Here is a 20,095-nt window from a genome sequence, read left to right as displayed (position 1 = left end):
GGAGAAAAGGCCGGGGTCAGGTCAAGAGCTTCCCACATATTCTCTTTCCAGTCTTGCAGGAATAAGATAGAAGCCTTAAGGAGGTCCTAGAAGCCAAAGGAGATAATCAAGAGAAGACTGAGAGTGAAGTGGAATGCTGAAAAAAATAGGAAACACATTTGCAGGTTGGACTAACATTGATTATCTTAAAATGTCTGCATGGTTAAATAATATTCATGAACTCTCATCTTGCTTCTAACGTCTTATAACTTATAGCAGTTTTATGCCTGTGTCTTGGATTCTGTACCAAGTTTTGGTAGATGTCTGATGTCAATCTAGATCACCTGCGAGGCTTGAGGAGTTGCTCCGTGATTGCTGAATTCCAGGATTTAGTGAGCTGTCTAAATCAGGAATTGGTATTTATTGTATGTGTTAGTAGTTTTGCTGCTGCTACTGAAAGTGGGTGAGAGTTATGTCTCTGAGCATCTTATTTCACAAAAAGCTGGCTAGATATGGCTGCTTAAGAACCATATGAGGCAGCCAGAGGCCAAGGGTCCAGATTCCTTCCCAAGCAAAGGATGCTCAAGAGTTAACCTCCAAAAGAGATACAGAGTCTCAGTCCTAGACTACCACACTGTTCCTTATAGAAGAGTCATAAGTTTGTGACCTTCTCTCCCCCTCACATTTCTCTCTGGAGGCTTGTTAAGTTTAAAAATTTGAGACAGATCATAAAATGTTTGAAAAATAATTATAAGTAGTTCTTTCTTCACATTTTTTGACTCTAAAGGTCATCCTTGATCATTCTCTCTCACTCATACTCTACCTTCCATCTATTTGTGAGTCCTGTTGGTTCCGTTTCCAAAATATGTCTTGAGCCCACCTGCTTCTACCTAGTTTTCACTGTCACTATCCTGATCCAAGCCACCATCACAATGGCCGCCTAACTGGAGAAGTGGTCTCTTGTTCCCACCTCTGACTCCAGCATTCCTTTCTCTATTTAATGGTCAGAGTGACTGAGTAAAGAATTCAATCATGTAACTCCACTACCTAACCCACCAATAGTTCCCCATGACATTTAGAAAACAGTACAGCACCTTATCACAGCCTTCAAGGCCTTGAGAAATCTGTCCCTTGCCTTTATCTTGAGCCATTTTCTACCTGACTCTCTGTGCTCTATCCACAGAGATACTTTTTTCCTTCCATTCACAGAGCCTTTGCACAAGCTTTTCTCCTAACTTGTGCCGTGGCTGACTCATTTGGGTCTTAGTTTTAGTGTGAATAGAGGCCTATTGACTACACATTCTAAAGTAAGTCCCTTGCCCACGAGCCTTTCTCTCCCACATTACCTTGTTCTCTTCCTTCATGGCACTTAGCCATACTGTGTAATTACACATTTCGCTGGTTTCCTTATTTGCTTATTGCCTGTCTTCTCTACTAGATCGTTAACCCTATGAGGGCAGAGGCCATGTCTGGTTGGTTCACTAAGTACTAAGTACTTAGTGAAGTAAGTACTAAGTACTTACTAAGTGAAGACTAAGTACTTACTCTTTCCCAGGAGCTGACCCTCTGGTGGGTTCTCTATGTAAGTAATTTTTGTCTTGGGTCAGGGTGCTGCGCAAAGATTAGTTTCTATTAGGTGTGGGCATAAGCTCCTGCCTGTCCATTGCCGCCTTCACCAGAACTGGGTTTCATCTGTGAAAGAGGACATGATATTGTGTGAATGCCAGGGCCCTGTTCTCCTGCAGCTTTCATATCTCTGTGTTTCAAACTCAGGCCAAGCACCACAGGCATATCCTATGACAACACTGGAAGTATTGCTGACATCAGAATCCCTGGGTCTTAACCCCACCTCCTCCACTGACGGGCCCTGGACTTTGTGCAAGCTATGTAACTTCCAAAATTTTACCTCTGAAAACTGTCGTTAGAGACACTAAATGTGTCTAAATTCTGTTTAAATGTTTAGTATCTAAATTCAAATGAAGTTCTTAGCTTAATACACAGTAAGCACCTTGTTACAGTAGAAGCTGAATAAATATTTGTTCAATGAATGAATGAATAAATTTCTTAGCCTCTCAGACTTCAGTTTCATCACCTGTAAATAAAGAGGTTTAACAGGATGATAACTTTCCAGTCTGTGGATTTAGTTATGACGATGTTAATAGTTGTGATAATTTTTGGTTATTATTTTGATTTTTTTCAGGATTATTATGAGGAATGATAAAAAGTCAAATTCTAAACTGAAATAAAGCAAGTTGAACAAACAACTGAGTAGAAATGAAAATGTTTTAAAAATCACCCTAAATCCAATGATAAACCTGGTCTTTGATTTACAGTATGTCTGTCGTCAGCACAGGGCTTGCAGCTTCTCTGAGGGTCTTTAACATCTCCAGGACAGTAATTAATCATTTAGTGTAGGTATCTCTTCAGCAATGAACATGAACTCTTCTTTTCAGACATCTGTTTGCATATGCTCTCCTTGGCCTTGGAATATGAAACCATTAAGAAAATACAAGCCAGGTCCTCTGCTAAAGTCAATAAAAAAGCATTTGGTTGAAGGTGTGCATGTTTAAGAGACTACACTCATCTTTTAACTGATTGTCTTAATAGTATTGTTTCTAAATAATTGTTAAGTCAAAGAATAATTGGTAAGAATTAATATCCAGAATATATAGTGGATTTCTACAAATCAATTTTTTAAAAAAGACAACCCAGTAGGAAAATGGCCTGACAATGTGAATAGGCAATTTACAGAGGAGGAAACTTGAATAGCCATTTGACATATGAAAAGATGGGCAACTCACTAGCAACTAGGGAAAGGCAGACTTTTTAATTTATTTATTTATTTTATTTTATTTTTATTTTTGGGTGCATTGGGTCTTCGTTGCTGCGCACGGGCTTTCTCTAGTTGCGGCGAGCGGGGGCTACTCTTCGTTGAGGTGTGCGTGCTTCTCATTGCGGTGGCTTCTCCTTTTGCGGAGCACAGGCTCTAGGCACGGGGGCTCAGTAGTTGTGGCGCTTAGTTGCTCTGCGGCATGTGGGATCTTCCTGGACCAGGGATCAAACCCGTGTCCCCTGCATTGGCAGGCGGATTCTTAACCACTGCGCCACGAGGGAAGTCCCAGGAAAGGCAGATTAAAGTGAGAAAAATAACATATCACACTGTAGATTAGCGAAATTTAAGAGCTTGGTAACATCAGGATTGGTGAGGATGTGAGGAAACAGGAGCATAAGCATGCAGCTGGGAGTATACATTGGCCCAGTGGCAGCAGAGTGTGGCCATGTGCATATAGCTGGAGATGTGAATACCCTTAACCCAGCAATTCCATTTCTAGGGATATATCATGGACACGTGCACAAAGAGACAAGTATAAGGGTGTTGTTGCTGTGGCAAAAAAAAGGGGGGGGTCTAAATTTCCATCAAAAAGGGAAGAGATAATTAAATTGTGCAATAATCATGCAACTTAATACAACTGAATACCATTCAGCAGTTAAAATAACACAGTGCTGAATATAAAAAAGCAATTTCTAAAAGAATATATACACTATGACACCATGTAGGAAAAAATGTAAAAGTACAAAATGCTACTTTATATTGTTTGTGGATTGATACCTATGTGGTTAATATATAAAAACAGAGGCAGGGGAAGATACACCCAGTGCAGGATGGTGGTTACCTCTGGGGATGGAGGGGAAGAGCTCTATAAGTAACATTTTACTTCTTTTAAAAAAATGTACAGATGTGCAAAATATTTAAAACTGTTAATACCGGGTGGATGGGCTTCCCTGGTGGCGCAGTGGTTGAGAGTCCGCCTGCCGATGCAGGGGATGCAGGTTCCTGCCCCAGTCTGGGAGGATCCCACGTGCTGCGGAGCGGCTGGGCCCGTGAGCCATGGCCGCTGAGCCTGTGCGTCCGGAGCCTGTGCTCTGCAGCAGGAGAGGCCACAGCAGTGAGAGGCCCGTGTACCACAAAAAAACCAAAAAACAATAACTGGGTGGTAACTACCTGCGTATCTGTCATATTATTCTATTTAGTTATTTTGAAATATTTTATAATTAAGGAGAAGACCTTAGAAAACAAGAATGCCATACGTAATAAAAAGTCCAGTATCAATCAGATTCTACTCCTTTGTAGATTAGTGATCATCTTTTACCCTGCAGTGGATAATTTCTACTTGGCCTTTGGGTGTGTCCTGAAGCCTTGAGCCTCATATGCTGCTTTGCAAGTCTTAGACCACTCCCCACCTCCGCCCCCCACCCCACCCCACCCAAATGCCTTCTCTGCATGCTTTCTTAGCAACTTCTCTTTTCCTTCTAGCAGCACTTCTCACTTGGTCATGCAGTTTCCTGTTTGCTGTATGGGCCCACTGGACCCTATGACGTTCCTCTGGGGGCAGGCGGCTTGTTTACTGTAGCATCCCTAGGGACTGGTGTGTGAATGTGTGCAATAGATATTTATCAAGTGACTGCGTGAATTAATGGAGATACTTCAGTGGCTTAAGTTCTGTTGCTGTGCCCATGGTGGGCCAGGGATGGATACCTGAAATCACTGCTGGTTGGATTAAAACTATAAAGCAGCATTTGTTGGCCCAGAGGAGCTCTGTGCCTCTTTCTTGGATTTGGCCAGCTGTGGGCCCTTGGAGAGAAAGGGCACGGTGATGTTTCTCACATAAGGAAACCTTGTTCTGGATCCACTGATACATCCAATCCAAGAATCAGATTCTCATTAAGCTGTGCAGGGGCTATACCCCATCCAGCTGAATTTCCTAGGCACTGGGAGGTCAGGGTCCCCAGCCCATCAGCCAGGCCAGCTTTTCACAGGGGGGACCACTGCTCCCACCTCCCCAACACCCAACAGCCCAGTCCATGCTTTGTTCTGGCTTCAGGTCGGGTCTGTCTTGCCAGCCCCCAGCGTGGCCTCATTGGGGAGCCTGCTGCAGCCTCACTTCCTTCTTACTAGCCCCTGGCCCAGCTGGACCCTTGGGAAGGGCTCTGCTGCCTTAGCCTCAAAGAGAACTAGCTTTTCTTCCTTCCCTTTCTCTCTTATTCATTTGTTGATTCATTAAAATTTGCTGTCATTTCAAGCTCACATCCATCTAGTCTAGCTGGCATTGGTTCAGCCCCTGGCTCTAAGAGAGAGGCAGAACTTCTGCCCTGACAGAGCCCGCTGTTGGCTGCAAGCTGGTGGCTGTCTCGAGAACCTCTCTTGGCCAGACTAGATACCTGAAATCTTAGAGCACAAAGCTCTGTGTTGATAGCACTTAGGGCCATTTGCTTTCCTGACATTGCAGAGAGAGCCTCAGCTGTACCCCAGTAAGACCTTGGGTGAATGATTGATTTTACATTGCTCAACTTCTGCTTCCTTGCTTGCAAAATAATAAATAACAGCTTGCAGCAGAGTTTTGAGATATTTAGGGTAGTGAAGTGGTTAAGTTGACATAGTGCTTGAGCCCTAATCCTGGTTCTGCCCCTTCAGTTTCTCCATCCTAAACAGGGTAATCCGGGTCCCAGCCTCATGCATTGTAAATGCTTAGAACAAATGCCTGATCCCTAAAGAGCACAATTCAAAGGTGTGCTGGTGTTAGCAGTGTCAGGTAGACAGTAAGCACTCAATACACATCATGTTTTATTACTATTATTAGTACTTGTCTTAGTCTGTTTGAGATGCTATAACAAAAATGTCCAAAAATATGTATATATATATATGTGTGTATATATATATATATATATATATATATATATATATATATATATATATATATATATATATATACACACAGACTGGGTTGCTTATAAACAGCAGCAATTTATTCCTCACAGTTCTGGAGGCTGGGAAGTCCCAGATCAAGGTGCTGGCAGATTCGGCTTCCTAGTTCATAGACGGCTGTCTTTTTGCTGTATCCTCACATGGTGGAAGGGGAAGAAAGATCTCTCTGGAGTCTCTTTTATAAGGGCATTAATCCCATTCATGAGGGCTTCACCCTCATGACCTAATCATCCCCAAAGGCCCTGGGGGATTTTTTTTTTTTTTCATAAATTTATTTATTTATTTAATTTTGGCTGCGTTGGGTCTCCGTTGCTGCGCACAGGCTTTCTCTAGTTGCGGTGAGCGGAGGCTACTCTTTGTTGTAGTGTGCGGGCTTCTCACTGCGGTGGCTTCTCTTGTTGCGGAGCACGGGCTCTAGGCATGTGGGCTTCAGTAGTTGTGGCGCAAGGGCTCATTAGTTGTGGCTCGCAGGCTCTAGAGTGCAGGCTCAGTAGTTGTGACGCACGGGCTTACTTGCTCCACGGCATGTGGGGTCTTCCCAGACCAGGGCTGGAACCCATGCCCCCTGCATTGGCTGGCGGATTCTTAACCACTGTGCCACCAGGGAAGTCCGGGATTGGGTTTTAACATAGGAATTTTGGGAGGATGCAAACATTCATTCTATAGCATTCTGTCTTTGATCCCCCCAAGTTCATGTCTTTCTTATATGCAAAATACATTCATTACATCCCACCATCAACTCAAAAGTCTAAAGTCCAAAGCCTCATCTAAATATCATCTAAATCAGGTATGGGTGAGAGTCAAGATATGATTCAACCTGAGGCAAATTCTCTCTAGCTGTGAACCTGTGAAATCAAACAAGTTACGAATTTCTGGAGTACAGTGGTGGGCCAGGCATAGGATAGACAATCCTATTCCAAAAGAGAGAAATCAAGAGAGAAGAAGGTGATAGGGCCCAAGTAAGTTGAAACTACAAGGCAAACTCCATGAGATCTTAAGGCTTTAGTGTAATCCTCTTTGGCTTGATTCTCTGCCCGTCAGCCCCACTGGGGCACGGGTCCCACTTTCTGGACACAGTGGGGCAGAAGTTCTGCCCCTACAGCTTTGCAGGGAGGGGTCTGACTGCCAGGGCTCTGGGAGGTCCAGCCCCCATGGCTTTGGAGTTGTGAGCATTAATGAGAATATATGAAAGCACTTGGTGTGTAATACGTGTTCAGTGGATGTTGGTCCTTCCTGACCCTCAATCTTGGAGAAGGAGTACCTCAAACAGGAGGCAGGTGACCCCTCCACTGTACTGTAGGCATTTGTTCTTGTCATCTTTTCCCCTGAGGCAAGAAACCAACTGTAGGTTGGAAAAGTTCCAAGTTGGCACCCTTGAGACCTTGAGCCTGGGGAGCAGGTATGTTTTATTTCTACCTTGACCCTGAGCTAAGGCTGCCAGGAACAAACTCATCATGGACATTTAATTTAGTACATATTCCATAGAGTTCCTGAGGGAAGGTTGGAAGGGACCTTGGAGATCGTGAGTCTAACCTCCAAAATTTACAAGGTGAAAACAGGTCCAGAGATGCAACATGAGCCACCTGAGGTCACACAGCCAGTCGTGGGCAAGTAGAAGCTAGCTGTGCCCACCTGGATGCCCAGCCCCCTGTTCCTCCTGGGCTGTCTCTGAAGCCACGCTGCCTCCGCAGAGAGAAAGGCTCCAAAGGGCTGGGTGCAAATCAATCTGGCCACTTTAGATAAATTCTGACCATCACCTGAAGGTTGAATTTATCTTCACCTCACTCAGAGCATAACTTCTACCATGTTTGAAAAACTCCAGGTGAGGAAAGCCGTGTTCAGGCTTCTCCACTTACAAGCAAGAAACGGAAGGCGATTCCAACACAGATGGAAAAGAGAAGCCATTTCCTCCTTCTTGTATCTTCTCAGCCTTTGCATTTCCTGTCAAAGCCAACATAAGTTATGTACCTTCTCCAGCTGTGTATAGAGACCAGGAAGCAGGTGCTGGTTTATTTTATAACCTATGCATTCCTTTGCTAAGGAGTGAGCCCAGAGAGACTGTTTATCTTAAAGTTTTTAGAGGGGCATGGACCTAAGAACATAGCACGCGGATCTTAGCTTCTGGAAAGTACACTCGTTCGGTGCACCTGTGCATTGTGCCGCAGGCACACACCTCTTGGGGAGGTGTGAGTGTACACGGCTTGGTGGACTTTTTATCGGAATCCCAAGCTCTGGTGAGGAAACAGATACGAACTGTTTTGCATGACTGTGCAGAGTGCGTGGCTCTGTACCAGGCACAGGTATCCGACATGGAAGAGTCACTCAGCCCCTTTCTGGGTGCGTGCTGTGCAGTTCTCATCCAAAATACGGAAGCACACACACAAAATACTGAGAGCATTGACAGAGAGTTTCACTGATGTTTAAAACTTGTTTTTTTTTCAGGGTTTTTTAAAGAGCAGTTTTAGGTTCACAGCAAAATTGAGCAGAAGGTATTTCCCATATAACCCCCCCACACACACCAAATGCATAGCCTGCCGCGTTATCAACATCCCTATCCCTCACCAGAATGGTACATTTGTAACAGTTGGCAAACCTTCACTGACACATCATTATCACCCAAAGTCCATAGCTTACATTAGGATTCACTCTTGGTGTCGTACATTGTATGGGTTTGGACAAATGTATGTATATCGATACATACATCCGTAATGATGGATATGTATCGATCATTATAATACCATACAAAGTACTGTCACTGCCCTAAAAGTCGTCTGTGCTCTGCCTACATCCCTTCTCTCTCACCCCCCAACCGCAGGCAACCACTGATCTTTTTACTGTCTCCATAGTTTTGCCTTTTCCAGAATGCCATATATAGTTGGAATCATGCTGTATGTAGTGTTTATAGATTGACTTATTTCACTTAGTAATGTACATTTAAGGTTCCTCCATGTCTTTTCATGGCTTCATCACTCATTTCCTTTTAGCACTGAATCATATTCCATTGTCTCTGTGTACCACAGTTTATTTATCCATTCACCTCCTAAAGGACATCTTGGTTTATTCCAAGTTTTGGTAATCATGAATGAAGATGCTATAAACAGCCGTGTGCAGGTTTTTGTGTGGACATAAATTTTCAACTCAGTTGGGTAAATAACAAGGAGTGTGATTGCTGGATTGAAACATAACACATTTAAAGAACTGGATGAAATTGAACAAATAAATTGTTTTAGAAGTGAGAAATCACTCTAATCAAGGGTAAACTAAACCACTTTTTTGGGGGGAAAAAAGGAAATTATGATTTAGTATGAAAGAAGGGGAAAAGGAAGCCTTGGTCTGATTTTTATTCACTAATAGATTTGACCAGGAAACAGGAATTGACATTTTTCAGTCTAATTTTTTAAGGAAAAACATAACTTTCAGTGTAGGAAAAAAAAGTTATTTTCTGGTGAAATTAGTGCTATGCTAAGTGGTGTTTTTCATGTTCCTATTAGAAATTATAATTAAAATATCTGAGTTGAAAGCTAAGCATCTCTGTTTAGTTTTAACACAGGGTGAGGATATCAAAAATCTTTTGACTCCAAATTTTCACTGTGTTTTCTTTTATGAGCTCATTGCCACTGGGTTTTTCCATGAATTTGAAACATATGTGTGCAATACTTTGGAAAGATTATTTGCTTAAACTTTATAGACTGAGCTAAAAATAGAAAAACACTGTTTCTATTTTTGGAATGTCTTACCAGCTAAAAAGTGAATACAGTTACTGTATATATTAAGCAAAATATTGAGATGAGAACAGATATTTCAATAGCAAAATATATTAATTTAGCTGCTTTCAAAATGTCACAGTGAAACGAATTGATTGTTATTTCTACTGATGAGAGAAGTTTGCATCATAAAGTAAATTTCTGTTCTAATAAGACTGCTGAGTGCAGAAAGAAGAAAAGGCAACCCCAAAATGTTCACTGGTGTGAACTTTATTTTGGGGGGGATTTTTTTTACTCTCTGGTTCCCTCTAGAGCTCTAGAGTTACAAGTTCAATGGCTCCCTTTTTACACTGCAGAGACGTCTCAGGATTTCTAGCTGGGCTTCATCCAGCATTTATTAATTATTGATTGATTGACTGATTGATTGTACGCGGGCCTCTCACTGTTGTGCCCTCTCCCGTTGCGGAGCACAGGCTCCGGACGCGCAGGCTCAGCGGCCATGGCTCACGGGCCCAGCCACTCTGTGGCATGTGGAATCTTCCCGGACCGGGGCACGAACCCGTGTGCCCTGCATCGGCAGGCGGACTCCCAACCACTGCGCCACCAGGGAAGCCCTATTTATTTATTTATTTTGGGCTGTGCCTCAGCGCTTGCGGGACCTTAGTTCGCCTACCAGGGAATTGAACCTGGGCCCCTGGAAGTGAAAGCTCCAAGTCCTAACCACTGGACTGCCAGGGAATTCCCAGCCAGCTTTTAATTTTGCAATGTAGTGAAGGTGGCTGGAGCTTGAGAACACTAAAAATGTTCTTGTTAAATTTGTTTACTGTTATTCTGGCTAACAAACTACAACTTGATGCACAAAATCAAAACATGACATCAGAGACCTTAATTTAAACGTTGACACAGCTCTATCAAAGTAGAGTGTTCTTTAGCTAATTCCCTGAATTTATTGTCTACCTCCAAATAAGTCTTCACAAAATTTATATTTCCACTCTGTACTTTCACTTATTCACCAATTTATTGAGCATCCTTTGCTCTCAGCTTGGTCTTCCAATAGTCTTGCCACCCAAAGACTCCATTTTGAACCTGGCATCATTTAAAGTGTGAGTACAAGTGTGTGCTTGAGAGAAAGCAAGAGATATAGATAGGTAATGAGACATAGTATGTGTGGGGAAGAGAAAAGAGAGATTAGCAGTGTGAGTGAGCAGGATCCATTTCTTAGTGAGGAATATCTGAACTCTCTGAAAGTGTGACAGGCTAGTAATGCTTGTGCACACCAAGTCTCTGCCCGGAATGACAGGAATTTAGCAGCAAAACTTGGATGATTCACGGCATGGCTTATAGAGTGAAAGTAACAAATGGAGCACAGTCATACCGCTAGACATAGTAACCCATAAAAAGGGAGAGGAAAATATTGAGATATGTCGGGGGACCCACCCGTGCCAGACTTAGTTTTGGCTAACACACAATCTCTTCTTTGCTCTCAACTGTTTGTCCATAAACCCAGCCATGAACTTGAGATCTCCAGCCCATCACTTCTGTTCTGTTTCTGTATTTACAATAGTCATACTGAATTAGGGGTCTCCAGAAAACCAGAACCAATAGGATATATTAGAGAGAGAGATGTAAGAGGAGATTTATTATAGTAATTGGCTCATGTGGTTATGGAGACCAAGAAGTCCCATTATCTGCCATCTGCAAGCTGGAGAACCAGGAAAGCCAGTGGTGTATTTCAGTATAAGCCTGAAGGCTTGAGAATCGGGAGGACTGATGGTGTAAGTCCTGGTTTGAGTCTAAAGGCCTGAGAACCAGGAGCACTGATGTCTGATGGCAGGAGAAGATGGCTGACTCAGCTCAAGCAGAAAAAGAGAGAGAGAGCACGTTCTCTCTTCCTCCACCTTTTTGTTCTGTTCAGAACCTCAGTGGATTGGATAATGTCCACCAAACATTGATGAGGGTGATCTTCTTTACTCAGTTGACCAGTTCAAATGCTAATCTCTTCCAGAGACACCCTCACAGACACACCAGAAATAATGTTGACCAGCTATCTGGGCAGCCCTTAGTGACACATGAAGATTAACCATCACACATACCCATCGTTAACCTACAACAATCACTGCTACTGCTGCTACTGAAGTTTCTTCTTCTTCTCCTTCTCCCACTCCTCCTCCTCCCCTCCCTCTTCTCCCCCCTCCTCTCCCTACTCCCCTCCCCCTCCTCCTCCCCCTCCTCCTTCTCCTCCTTCTTCTTCTTCCCCTTCCCCTCCTCCCCCCCTCCTCATCCTCCTTCTCCTATAGCTAACATCTGCTAACATTTCCTAAGCACCTACTGTGTGCAAGGATTCAGTCTGAGTGCTTTATATGCATCCTATTTAATCCTGAAACTAGCCCTTTGAAGTGTGGGTTCCATTATTATACAAGTTTAGGGAGATAATTTATGTAAAGTCATTAAACCATCATCACATAGAGGGATTTAAAAATTTGAGATATAATTCACATGCCATGAAATTTGGGGGTTTAGTATATACACAAAGTTGTGTAACCATAACATAACCACTATCTAATTCCAAAATATTTTCATCACCTCTAAAAGAAACCTCATACTCTTTAGCAGTCACTCTCCATGTTTCCTGCTCCCCAATCCCTGGAAACTACGAATCTTTCTGTCTCTTTCGATTTGTCTATTCTGGATATTTCTTATAAATGGAACTATACAATATATAGTATTTTGTGTCTGGCTTCTTTCACTTAGCATAATGTTTTCAAGGTCCATTTACATTGTAGCATGCACCTGGTACTTTATCACTTTTTATGACCAAGTAATATTCTGTTGTGTGGGTACACTATCCATTCATCAGTCAATGGACATTTGGGTTGTTTCCACTTTTTAGCCATTACAAATAATGCTATGTGAACATTCATTACAATTGTTTTCATGGACATATGTTTTCAATTCATACAGAGGGACTTTTTTCATGACTTTTTTGGATTTGATAGTATCTCAGCAAATATTTTTTCTGGGGACTTCCCTTGTGGCACAGTGGATAAGTCTCCGCGCTCCCAATGCAGGGGGCCTGGGTTCGATCCCTGGTCAGGGAACTAGATCCCACGTGCATGCCGCAACTAAGAGTTCTCATGCCACAGCTGAGGAGCCTGCCTGCCGCAACTAAGACTGGGTGCAACCAAATAAATAAATAAATATTTAAAAAAATGTTTTTTCTGGAAACAAATTTTTATGCCAGTGAGGGATGGCTGCACACGTCCAAACTACCATTTACTAAGATGCTCTCTCTGCAATGTGAGCTCTGATTTCTATTCTATCTGTCCTGGTAAGGCTTGATTTTTCAGAGATGAGCACCAATCCTTCAGGCCAGCTGGTCCTTCTTCCTGGAAACCCCACTCCCTCATCTCCACCCGTAAAAGTCCTGATGTCTTCCAGCCAGGATGCTGGCTCTTCCTTTGCAGCCGGAAGTTATCTTTCGTTCCTTTGGGACTCGGTGGAGCTTCACCTGGACCCTTCTCTTGGCACTTTTCACTCTTCCTTGCTACGGCTGTGTGCCTATGCTTCAGGTCTGATCATCTTTGCTATTCCTTGCTAGGACACGTGTTTGCTTTATAAAATAGGTGCTAATGAATATTCACGAACTGAGTAGATTCTTGATCAGTTGCAGTGATATCGTGATTTATAACAAGATATATATTTGGCGGCTTTGTCTCCTTTTCCGGAACAGAGCTCCTAAAACCCTTGGAATTTCCTGCGAAGAGAACAATGAAGGTGTCTTTTGTTATGTTAATCAGTTGACTTTTGGAAAGCCCCTAGGTCTCTTTAGCATGCAGGTTGGTTGCTAGGGGAACCAACCTTGTGATTAGAAGGTTGAAACTTTCAGTCCCACCCCCTGAACTCCGCGGAAGGGAGAGGGGCTGGAGAGTGAGTTCAATTGACAAAGGCCAATGATGTAATCAATCATGCCTATGTATGAAGCCTCCATAAAAACCTAAAAGGATGGGGTTTGGAGAGCTTGGGGTTGGCAAACAGGTGCAGATTTGAGGAGAGTGGTATCTGAGAAAGAGCATGGAAAGTTCTCCCCGCCGCACCTTGTTCCCCATAACTTGCCCTGTGCATCTCTTTCATTCTGCTGTTCCTGAGTTATATCCTTTTATAATAAACTGGTGATCTAGTAAGTAAAATGTTTCCCTAGGTTCTGTGAGCTACTCTAGCAAATTAATTAAACCCAAGGATGGGGTCATTGGAACTGGTTGGTCAGAGGCACAGGTGACACCCTGGACTTGGGATTGGTGTCTGAAGTTGGGAGGGAGGGCAGTCTTGTAGGACTGACCCCCTTATTCTTTGAGATCTGATACAATCTCCAGGTAGATAGTGTCAGAATTGAGTTGAATTGTAGGACACTTAGCTGGTGTCCCAGAATAGCATGGTGATGTGGGAAGAAAAGCCAAAACAAAATACATTGTAACTGCTGTCAGAATCCTAGTTACCAAGTGCCAAGTGGTTCTGATTCACTTGAAACCAAGTCGAGTTTCCTTGTGGAGTTGGTGGCACAATGGATGTATTTTTAACCAGGTCTTGGGGTGGGGAGGAACAGGTTGCAGAGTGAGGTCATGCTTCCTACCTCTGCGCCCTCCACATTTCAGTTGGTGGAGAGCAGCCTGTCAGCATCTCCTGAACTCTTAGGAGGTATTGCTGTCCTTGACCCTTGCTCCTCTTCAAAGGAGGAACACAGAAGGGCAGGAGTGTCAGATTTATTTGGGGAGTTATGGTCAGGCTTAGTAGATGAGCACCTCTTCCAGTTCCTGGGTTTACCCCCCTTTTTAGTCCTCCTTTAATGTCTCAGGAAAACTGATGGTGAGACATTAAAGCTTCCTTTTAAAGTTACTTAGTAGTCTCAGATTTTCTGTAGATCCTGCTTATTTAGATCTCTGCAGTCCTATTCAGATAGGCCTATTGCTCTCCACAGAGCAACTTTTTTTTTTTTTTTTTTTTTTTTTAAACAAGGGATCTAGAACTATGCAAGCGTTCTCAATCCTGGCTGATAATCAGAATCTCTCTCTCTCTCTCTCTCTCTCTCTCTCTCTCTCTCACACACACACACACACACACACACACTATACACACTCCTCCAAGCTCACACATTTTGCTTGGCTCGTGCAGTGTTGTTGTTGTTTTTTTTTTAACATCCTTATTGGAGTATAATTGCTTTACAATGGTGTTAGTTTCTGCTTTATAACAAAGTGAATCAGTTATACATATACATATGTTCCCATATCTCTTCCCTCTTGCGTCTCCCTCCCTCCCACCCTCCCTATCCCACCCCTCTAGGTGGTCACAAAGCACAGAGCTGATCTCCCTGTGCTATGCGGCTGCTTCCCCCTAGCTATCTATTTCACATTTGGTAGTGTATATATGCCCATGCCACTCTCTCACTTTGTCACAGCTTACCCTTCCCCCTCTCCATATCCTCAAGTCCATTCTCTAGTACGTCTGTCTTTATTCCCATCTTATCCCTAGGTTTTTCATGACCTTTTTTTTTTTCTCTTTTCTTAGATTCCATATATATGTGTTAGCATAAGGTATTTGTTTTTCTCTTTCTGACTTACTTCACTCTGTATGACAGACTCTAGGTCCATCCACCTCACTACAGATAACTCAATTTTGTTTCTTTTTATGGCTGAGTAATATTCCATTGTATATATGTGCCACATCTTCTTTATCCATTCATCTGTTGATGGACACTTAGGTTGCTTTCGTGTCCTGGCTATCGTAAATAGAGCTGCAATGAACATTTTGGTACATGACTCTGTTTGAATTATGGTTTTCTCAGGGTATATGCCCAGTAGTGGGATTGCTGGGTCGTTCTATTTGTAGTTTTTTAAGGAACCTCCATACTGTTCTCCATAGTGGCTGTATCAATTTACATTCCCACCAGCAGTGCAAGAGTGTTCCCTTTTCTCCACACCCTCTCCAGCATTTATTGTTTCTAGATTTTTTGATCATGGCCATTCTGACCAGTGTGAGATGATATCTCATTGTAGTTTTGATTTGCATTTCTCTAATGATTAATGATGTTGAGCATTCTTTCATGTGTTTGTTGGCAATCTGTATATCTTCTTTGGAGAAATGTCTATTTAGGTCTTTTGCCCATTTTTGGATTGGTTTGTTTGTTTTTTTTGTTATTGAGCTGCATGAGCTGCTTGTAAATTTTGGAGATTAATCCTTTGTCAGTTGCTTCATTTGCAAATATTTTCTCCCATTCTGAGGGCTGTCTTTTCGTCTTGTTTATGGTTTCCTTTGCTGTACAAAAGCTTTTAAGTTTCATTAGGCCCCATTTGTTTATTTTTGTTTTTATTTCCATTTTTCTAGGAGGTGGGTCAAAAAGGATCTTGCTGTGATTTATGTCATAGAGTGTTCTGCCTATGTTTTCCTCTAAGAGTTTGATAGTTTCTGGCCTTACATTTAGATCTTTAATCCATTTTGTGCTTATTTTTGTGTATGGTGTTAGGAAGTGTTCTAATTTCATACTTTTACACGTACCTGTCCAGTTTTCCCAGCACCACTTATTGAAGAGGCTGTCTTTCCTCCACTGTATATTCTTGCCTCCTTTATCAAAGATAAGGTGACCATATGTGCATGGGTTTATCTCTGGGCTTTCTATCCTGTTTGGGTGGAGTGTTTTAATAATTGAGCATGCATTCTCCAAGATGCCACAGTTCATTCATTCCTTATTGTCTCACACCTGGCCCTCTGCACACATTTATATGACCTACCTGCTCTTTGAGGTCTCTGAGCATTCCACCCTGCCACAGAGCAGCCAAATCATCTGCCCTCCTTCCTCACCCACTCACCTTGTCATCACAGGTAACTCTGAAAGAAAATCAGGGCTGGGAACCATCAGCATCTTTGAGCAACGAGTATTCTGTCTGTAAGTATTCTCAATTCTGGCTGAAAAAGAATCAATGGGGAGCTATTAAAAATTACCCATGCCCCCTCTATGTACAGTCCTTCCCTGGGGGAATATACAGTTTCTTAGAGAAGGATACATTTTTCAGATGGGAGAAATAGATTTTAAGGAAAATTGTTTTGAATGTGAGATCTGTTAGATTGTCTGATGTAAAAGTTTCCCTTTAATGAACTTCCAGATTACAATAGAATTTCTGTTGGCAAGCTACATGTTGGCAGGGAATGAAGACCTTTCATGTAATATTTAGTGTTAGAGCCCCAGACATTACTATCAAGTCCACCCACTGGAAAGGTTCTTATGTTCCCATTAAATGAGTGATTCTGCCCAGATCAGGCAGGGAGACCTGGAGCAGATGGAGATGGAGACCTGAGTCTAAAATCATGTAAGGTTTAGGCAAGTGCAAACCAGAAACTGCAGGACACTCCACATTGATGTGTATATACATGGAGAATTGGGTCCAGGTTTAGTTAATTCATTAATTAATTAATTTTTGGCTGCATTGGGTCTTCATTGCTGTGCACCAGCTTTCCCTAATTGCGATGAGCGTGGGCTACTCTTCATTGTGGTCATTGTGGTGGCTTCTCTTGGTGCGGAGCACGGGCTTTAGGTGTGTGGGCTTCAGTAGTTGTGGCACGTGGGCTCAGTAGTTGTGGCTCGCGGGCTCTAGAGTGCAGGCTCAGTAGTTGTGGCACACAGGCTTAGTTGCTCTGCGGCATGTGGGATCTTCCCAGGCCAGGGCTCAAACCCGCGCCCCCTGCATTGGCAGGAGGATTCTTAACCACTGCACCACCAGGGAAGTCCAGGGGTCCAGGTTTAAACAATGAAGCCTGGATGTCCCTATTTCACTTGTCATACTGTAACTGTCATATTCAGGATTTAGTCTTAACCTTTTTTTTTTTTTTTGCAAGAAGTGCAATTTTCCTTCTAAATTTAATGTATTTTTTCTTTTTTGCCTTCTTACCTCCTGCTGAAGAAGTAGAAAGTTTATCTCAGTCAGTTGGAGGTAATTCAGGTTTCTGTAGTCCATTTTGGGTTCCCCTCATCCTTTCCCCTGAGTTGCTTCTCAGTCCTGGGCATTTTCATAGAGCTCAGGCTAGGGATTGGAGTGATGGTGTGTGATGACTTTTGTCAACCATCTAGCTTATCATGCCTGGTCCTCAGCTGCCCAGCTACTCCCATCACAACGATGTTGCTTCCCCGTAGTTCTCCAGGTCTCTCTCTGCTGAGCTAGTTCATGCCATCACAAGGAAGAAGGACAGTTTTAGCTGTTCTCTCAAGGGGCTGTTAGTCAGTTACATTAGTTTAAGGCCAATGTCAGTGAATCTCATATACTAGTGCATTTCAAACTTTATGTATATCCTAGCCACCTGAAGTCACTGTAAAATGATGGTTCTGACTCCATAGAACAGGATATTAGGGCAGGGTCTGAGAGTCTGCATGTCTAACAATTGCCAGGTGATGCCAAGGCAGCTGGTCCCTGGATCACACTTTGAGTAGCGAGGCTGTAGTGGCCATAAAGGCTCTTACTTTGATGGAGCTCTCAGCCTCTATCTCTTCCGCTTGCTTGGGGAAGTAATGTGATAACAGAAAAAGATTTGGTTAAATGGCTGCAAATGCATTCCCATTTTCCACCTCTTAATTTCTTTTGGGAACATCACTGCTGAAAAGAATGAAAGAACAGCACTTCTCTAAGATGCTCTGAAGGCCCTTTTCAAGTACCCAGGTAGGCTTTGTTAGAATGCTATCACTCTTGACTTTCACCATACCTTAATCATTTATCTTGTTCCCATGTACCCTACCTGGGAGGAGAAAAAAAAGATGACACCCCTCCCTCCACTGTGGTCCTCTCTTGGTATTTATGTCCTTGTGTAATCCCCTCACCTTGAATGTTGACTAGACTGAATGCGGCAGAAGTCTTGGGATGTCACTTCTGAGTTTAGTTTATAAAACTATTGACTTCCTTCTTGGACATGTGCTTTTTCTTGGATCACCTGTGCTAGGGGATGCAGGCTGCCATATTGTGAGCAGCCCTATGGGGAGAACCACATGCTGCAGGAAGAAACTGAGGCCTTAAGTCCAAGAGCCTGCAAGGAACTGAATCCTGGGAACAACTCTGAGCTTGAAAGTGGATCCTTCAGTCCCAGTCTTGAGATGACTGCAGCCCACGCTAACAGACCCTTGAGTCAGAGGGACCAGCTAAGATGCTCCCCGGATTTCTGACCCATAGAAACTGTTTCCAGCTTCATAGTTTTGGCGTAATTTGTTATGCAGCAATAGATAACTAATATACCCACCTAACTCAGATGTCAGGCATTTGGGGAACTTCATTAAAATGTCCTACTGGCCTGTCATGAAGATAAGGCACAATTAATATGACAAGAGGAAAGAAGCAAAATTATGGGGTTAGGGTGGCTATTTGGCTTGAGGAACTCAGTGAGTGGCTCCACATGACACATATATTTACACATTGGTTATTAATGTGTCCTTTGGCCTTTTTTATTTTTCCAATGTGCAACTCTTGGGTGTCTGAGTTCGAAACTCAGCTTAACCTCTGTAGCTATAAACTGATTACACTGCTTATCATTTTGCCTTGGGAGAGAAGAAAACTGGTGAAACCAACATTTCTCACGTTGTTGAAACCTCCCAGCTGGCAGGAACTGAAGGTTCTTTTTCCACCGCCCCTTTTCTAGTCTCAACAGCTGAGTTTTCTGGCTCCAAGAAAACCACCTTTGATTATATAAAGGTATTAGGAGTTAGGGGAACACTAGCCCTTTTGTTACCAGCAATCCGGAGCGTTTAGGAAGAAACGCTGCGGGGGCGACGGTAACCCCTGGAACGCTGGGCGGGCTTTGTGTTCGCTCCAACTCTGCTTTTACCGAACCTCAAGGAGAGGAATTCTTAGTTTTCTTAAAGTTGGGCGAAACGGACCCCAGAGGCCTAGAAAGCCGCGTCCCTAGCCCTTAGGGCTTACGACTCCTCCCCCAGTAGCAGCGCAGCCAGGGGCGTCCCGGAGGAGGGCGACCCCCGCGGGTCCCAACTTCCCGCCGCGAGCCGAGCATGGGGGTGGGCGGGGTGGGGGCGGGGTCGGCCTTGCTCCCTCCCCTTCGCTCCCCTCCCCCACTCTCCCCACCCACTTCCCTTTCTCGGCCGGGCAGCCCTGCGGGCGCGACCTCTCGGGGCAGTGACGAGCGGGGAGGAGCCCGCCGCCGTCGCAGCCGCCGCCGCCGCGGGGGGAGACATGCCCGGGCCCCGCCGCGCCCCGAGCCCGCCCCCGGCTGCCCGCCGCCCCTCGGGCCGGCGGCGGGAGTGAGCCGGCGCTGCGGGCGACGAGCCTCCGCCCGGCCCGCGATGTCACCATTGTTCAGCTGGGTGGCCAAGGTAGGCGGCGTCGGGGCCGCGTCGGGACGGCGCCCTTTACGGTAGCTGACGGCCCGGGAGCCGGCGTCTGGGCGGGCGCGGCTTGGGGAACCTTGGTAACCGTCGGGCCGCGGGGAGTCCGGAGCGCGGAGAGCGCCCGCGGCCTTGGGGGGGAATCCGACCGCGGCGGGGGCGCCCCGCTGCCCGAGGACGCCCCGCTGCCCGAGGACCGCTGCCGGAGAGCGGCCAAGGCGGCCCGGGCCGTTCACCAGGTGGTTCTCATTCATTAGCCTTTCTTCCCCGTGGGGCGAACGGGCC

The 20,095-nt window shown here is 44.2% G+C and overlaps 1 protein-coding gene across 16 annotated transcripts in view; it reads left to right on the top strand.

Annotated features, from left to right (window-relative positions):
* TBC1D1 (TBC1 domain family member 1) overlaps positions 1 to 20,095 on the top strand; it is a 229,084-nt gene that overhangs the window by 69,773 nt on the left and 139,216 nt on the right. For 3 of the 16 annotated variants that reach the window (XM_067036299.1, XM_067036300.1, XM_067036297.1), the window contains exon 1: positions 19,700 to 19,798. The exons of 10 other annotated variants lie outside the window; for them this stretch is intronic. In XM_067036299.1, the coding sequence (XP_066892400.1) occupies positions 19,769 to 19,798 (30 nt within the window). In that variant the 5' untranslated portion in view covers positions 19,700 to 19,768. Of the gene's footprint in view, positions 1 to 19,677; positions 19,799 to 20,095 lie in introns of those variants that run through there. 3 more of the 16 variants (XM_067036303.1, XM_067036301.1, XM_067036298.1) reach the window with 2 other exon arrangements.

The sequence above is a fragment of the Kogia breviceps genome, chromosome 6 (genome assembly GCF_026419965.1).
Source record: "Kogia breviceps isolate mKogBre1 chromosome 6, mKogBre1 haplotype 1, whole genome shotgun sequence".
Taxonomy (NCBI): Eukaryota; Metazoa; Chordata; class Mammalia; order Artiodactyla; family Physeteridae; genus Kogia; species Kogia breviceps.
This window is presented reverse-complemented; position numbering and strand designations above follow the sequence as displayed.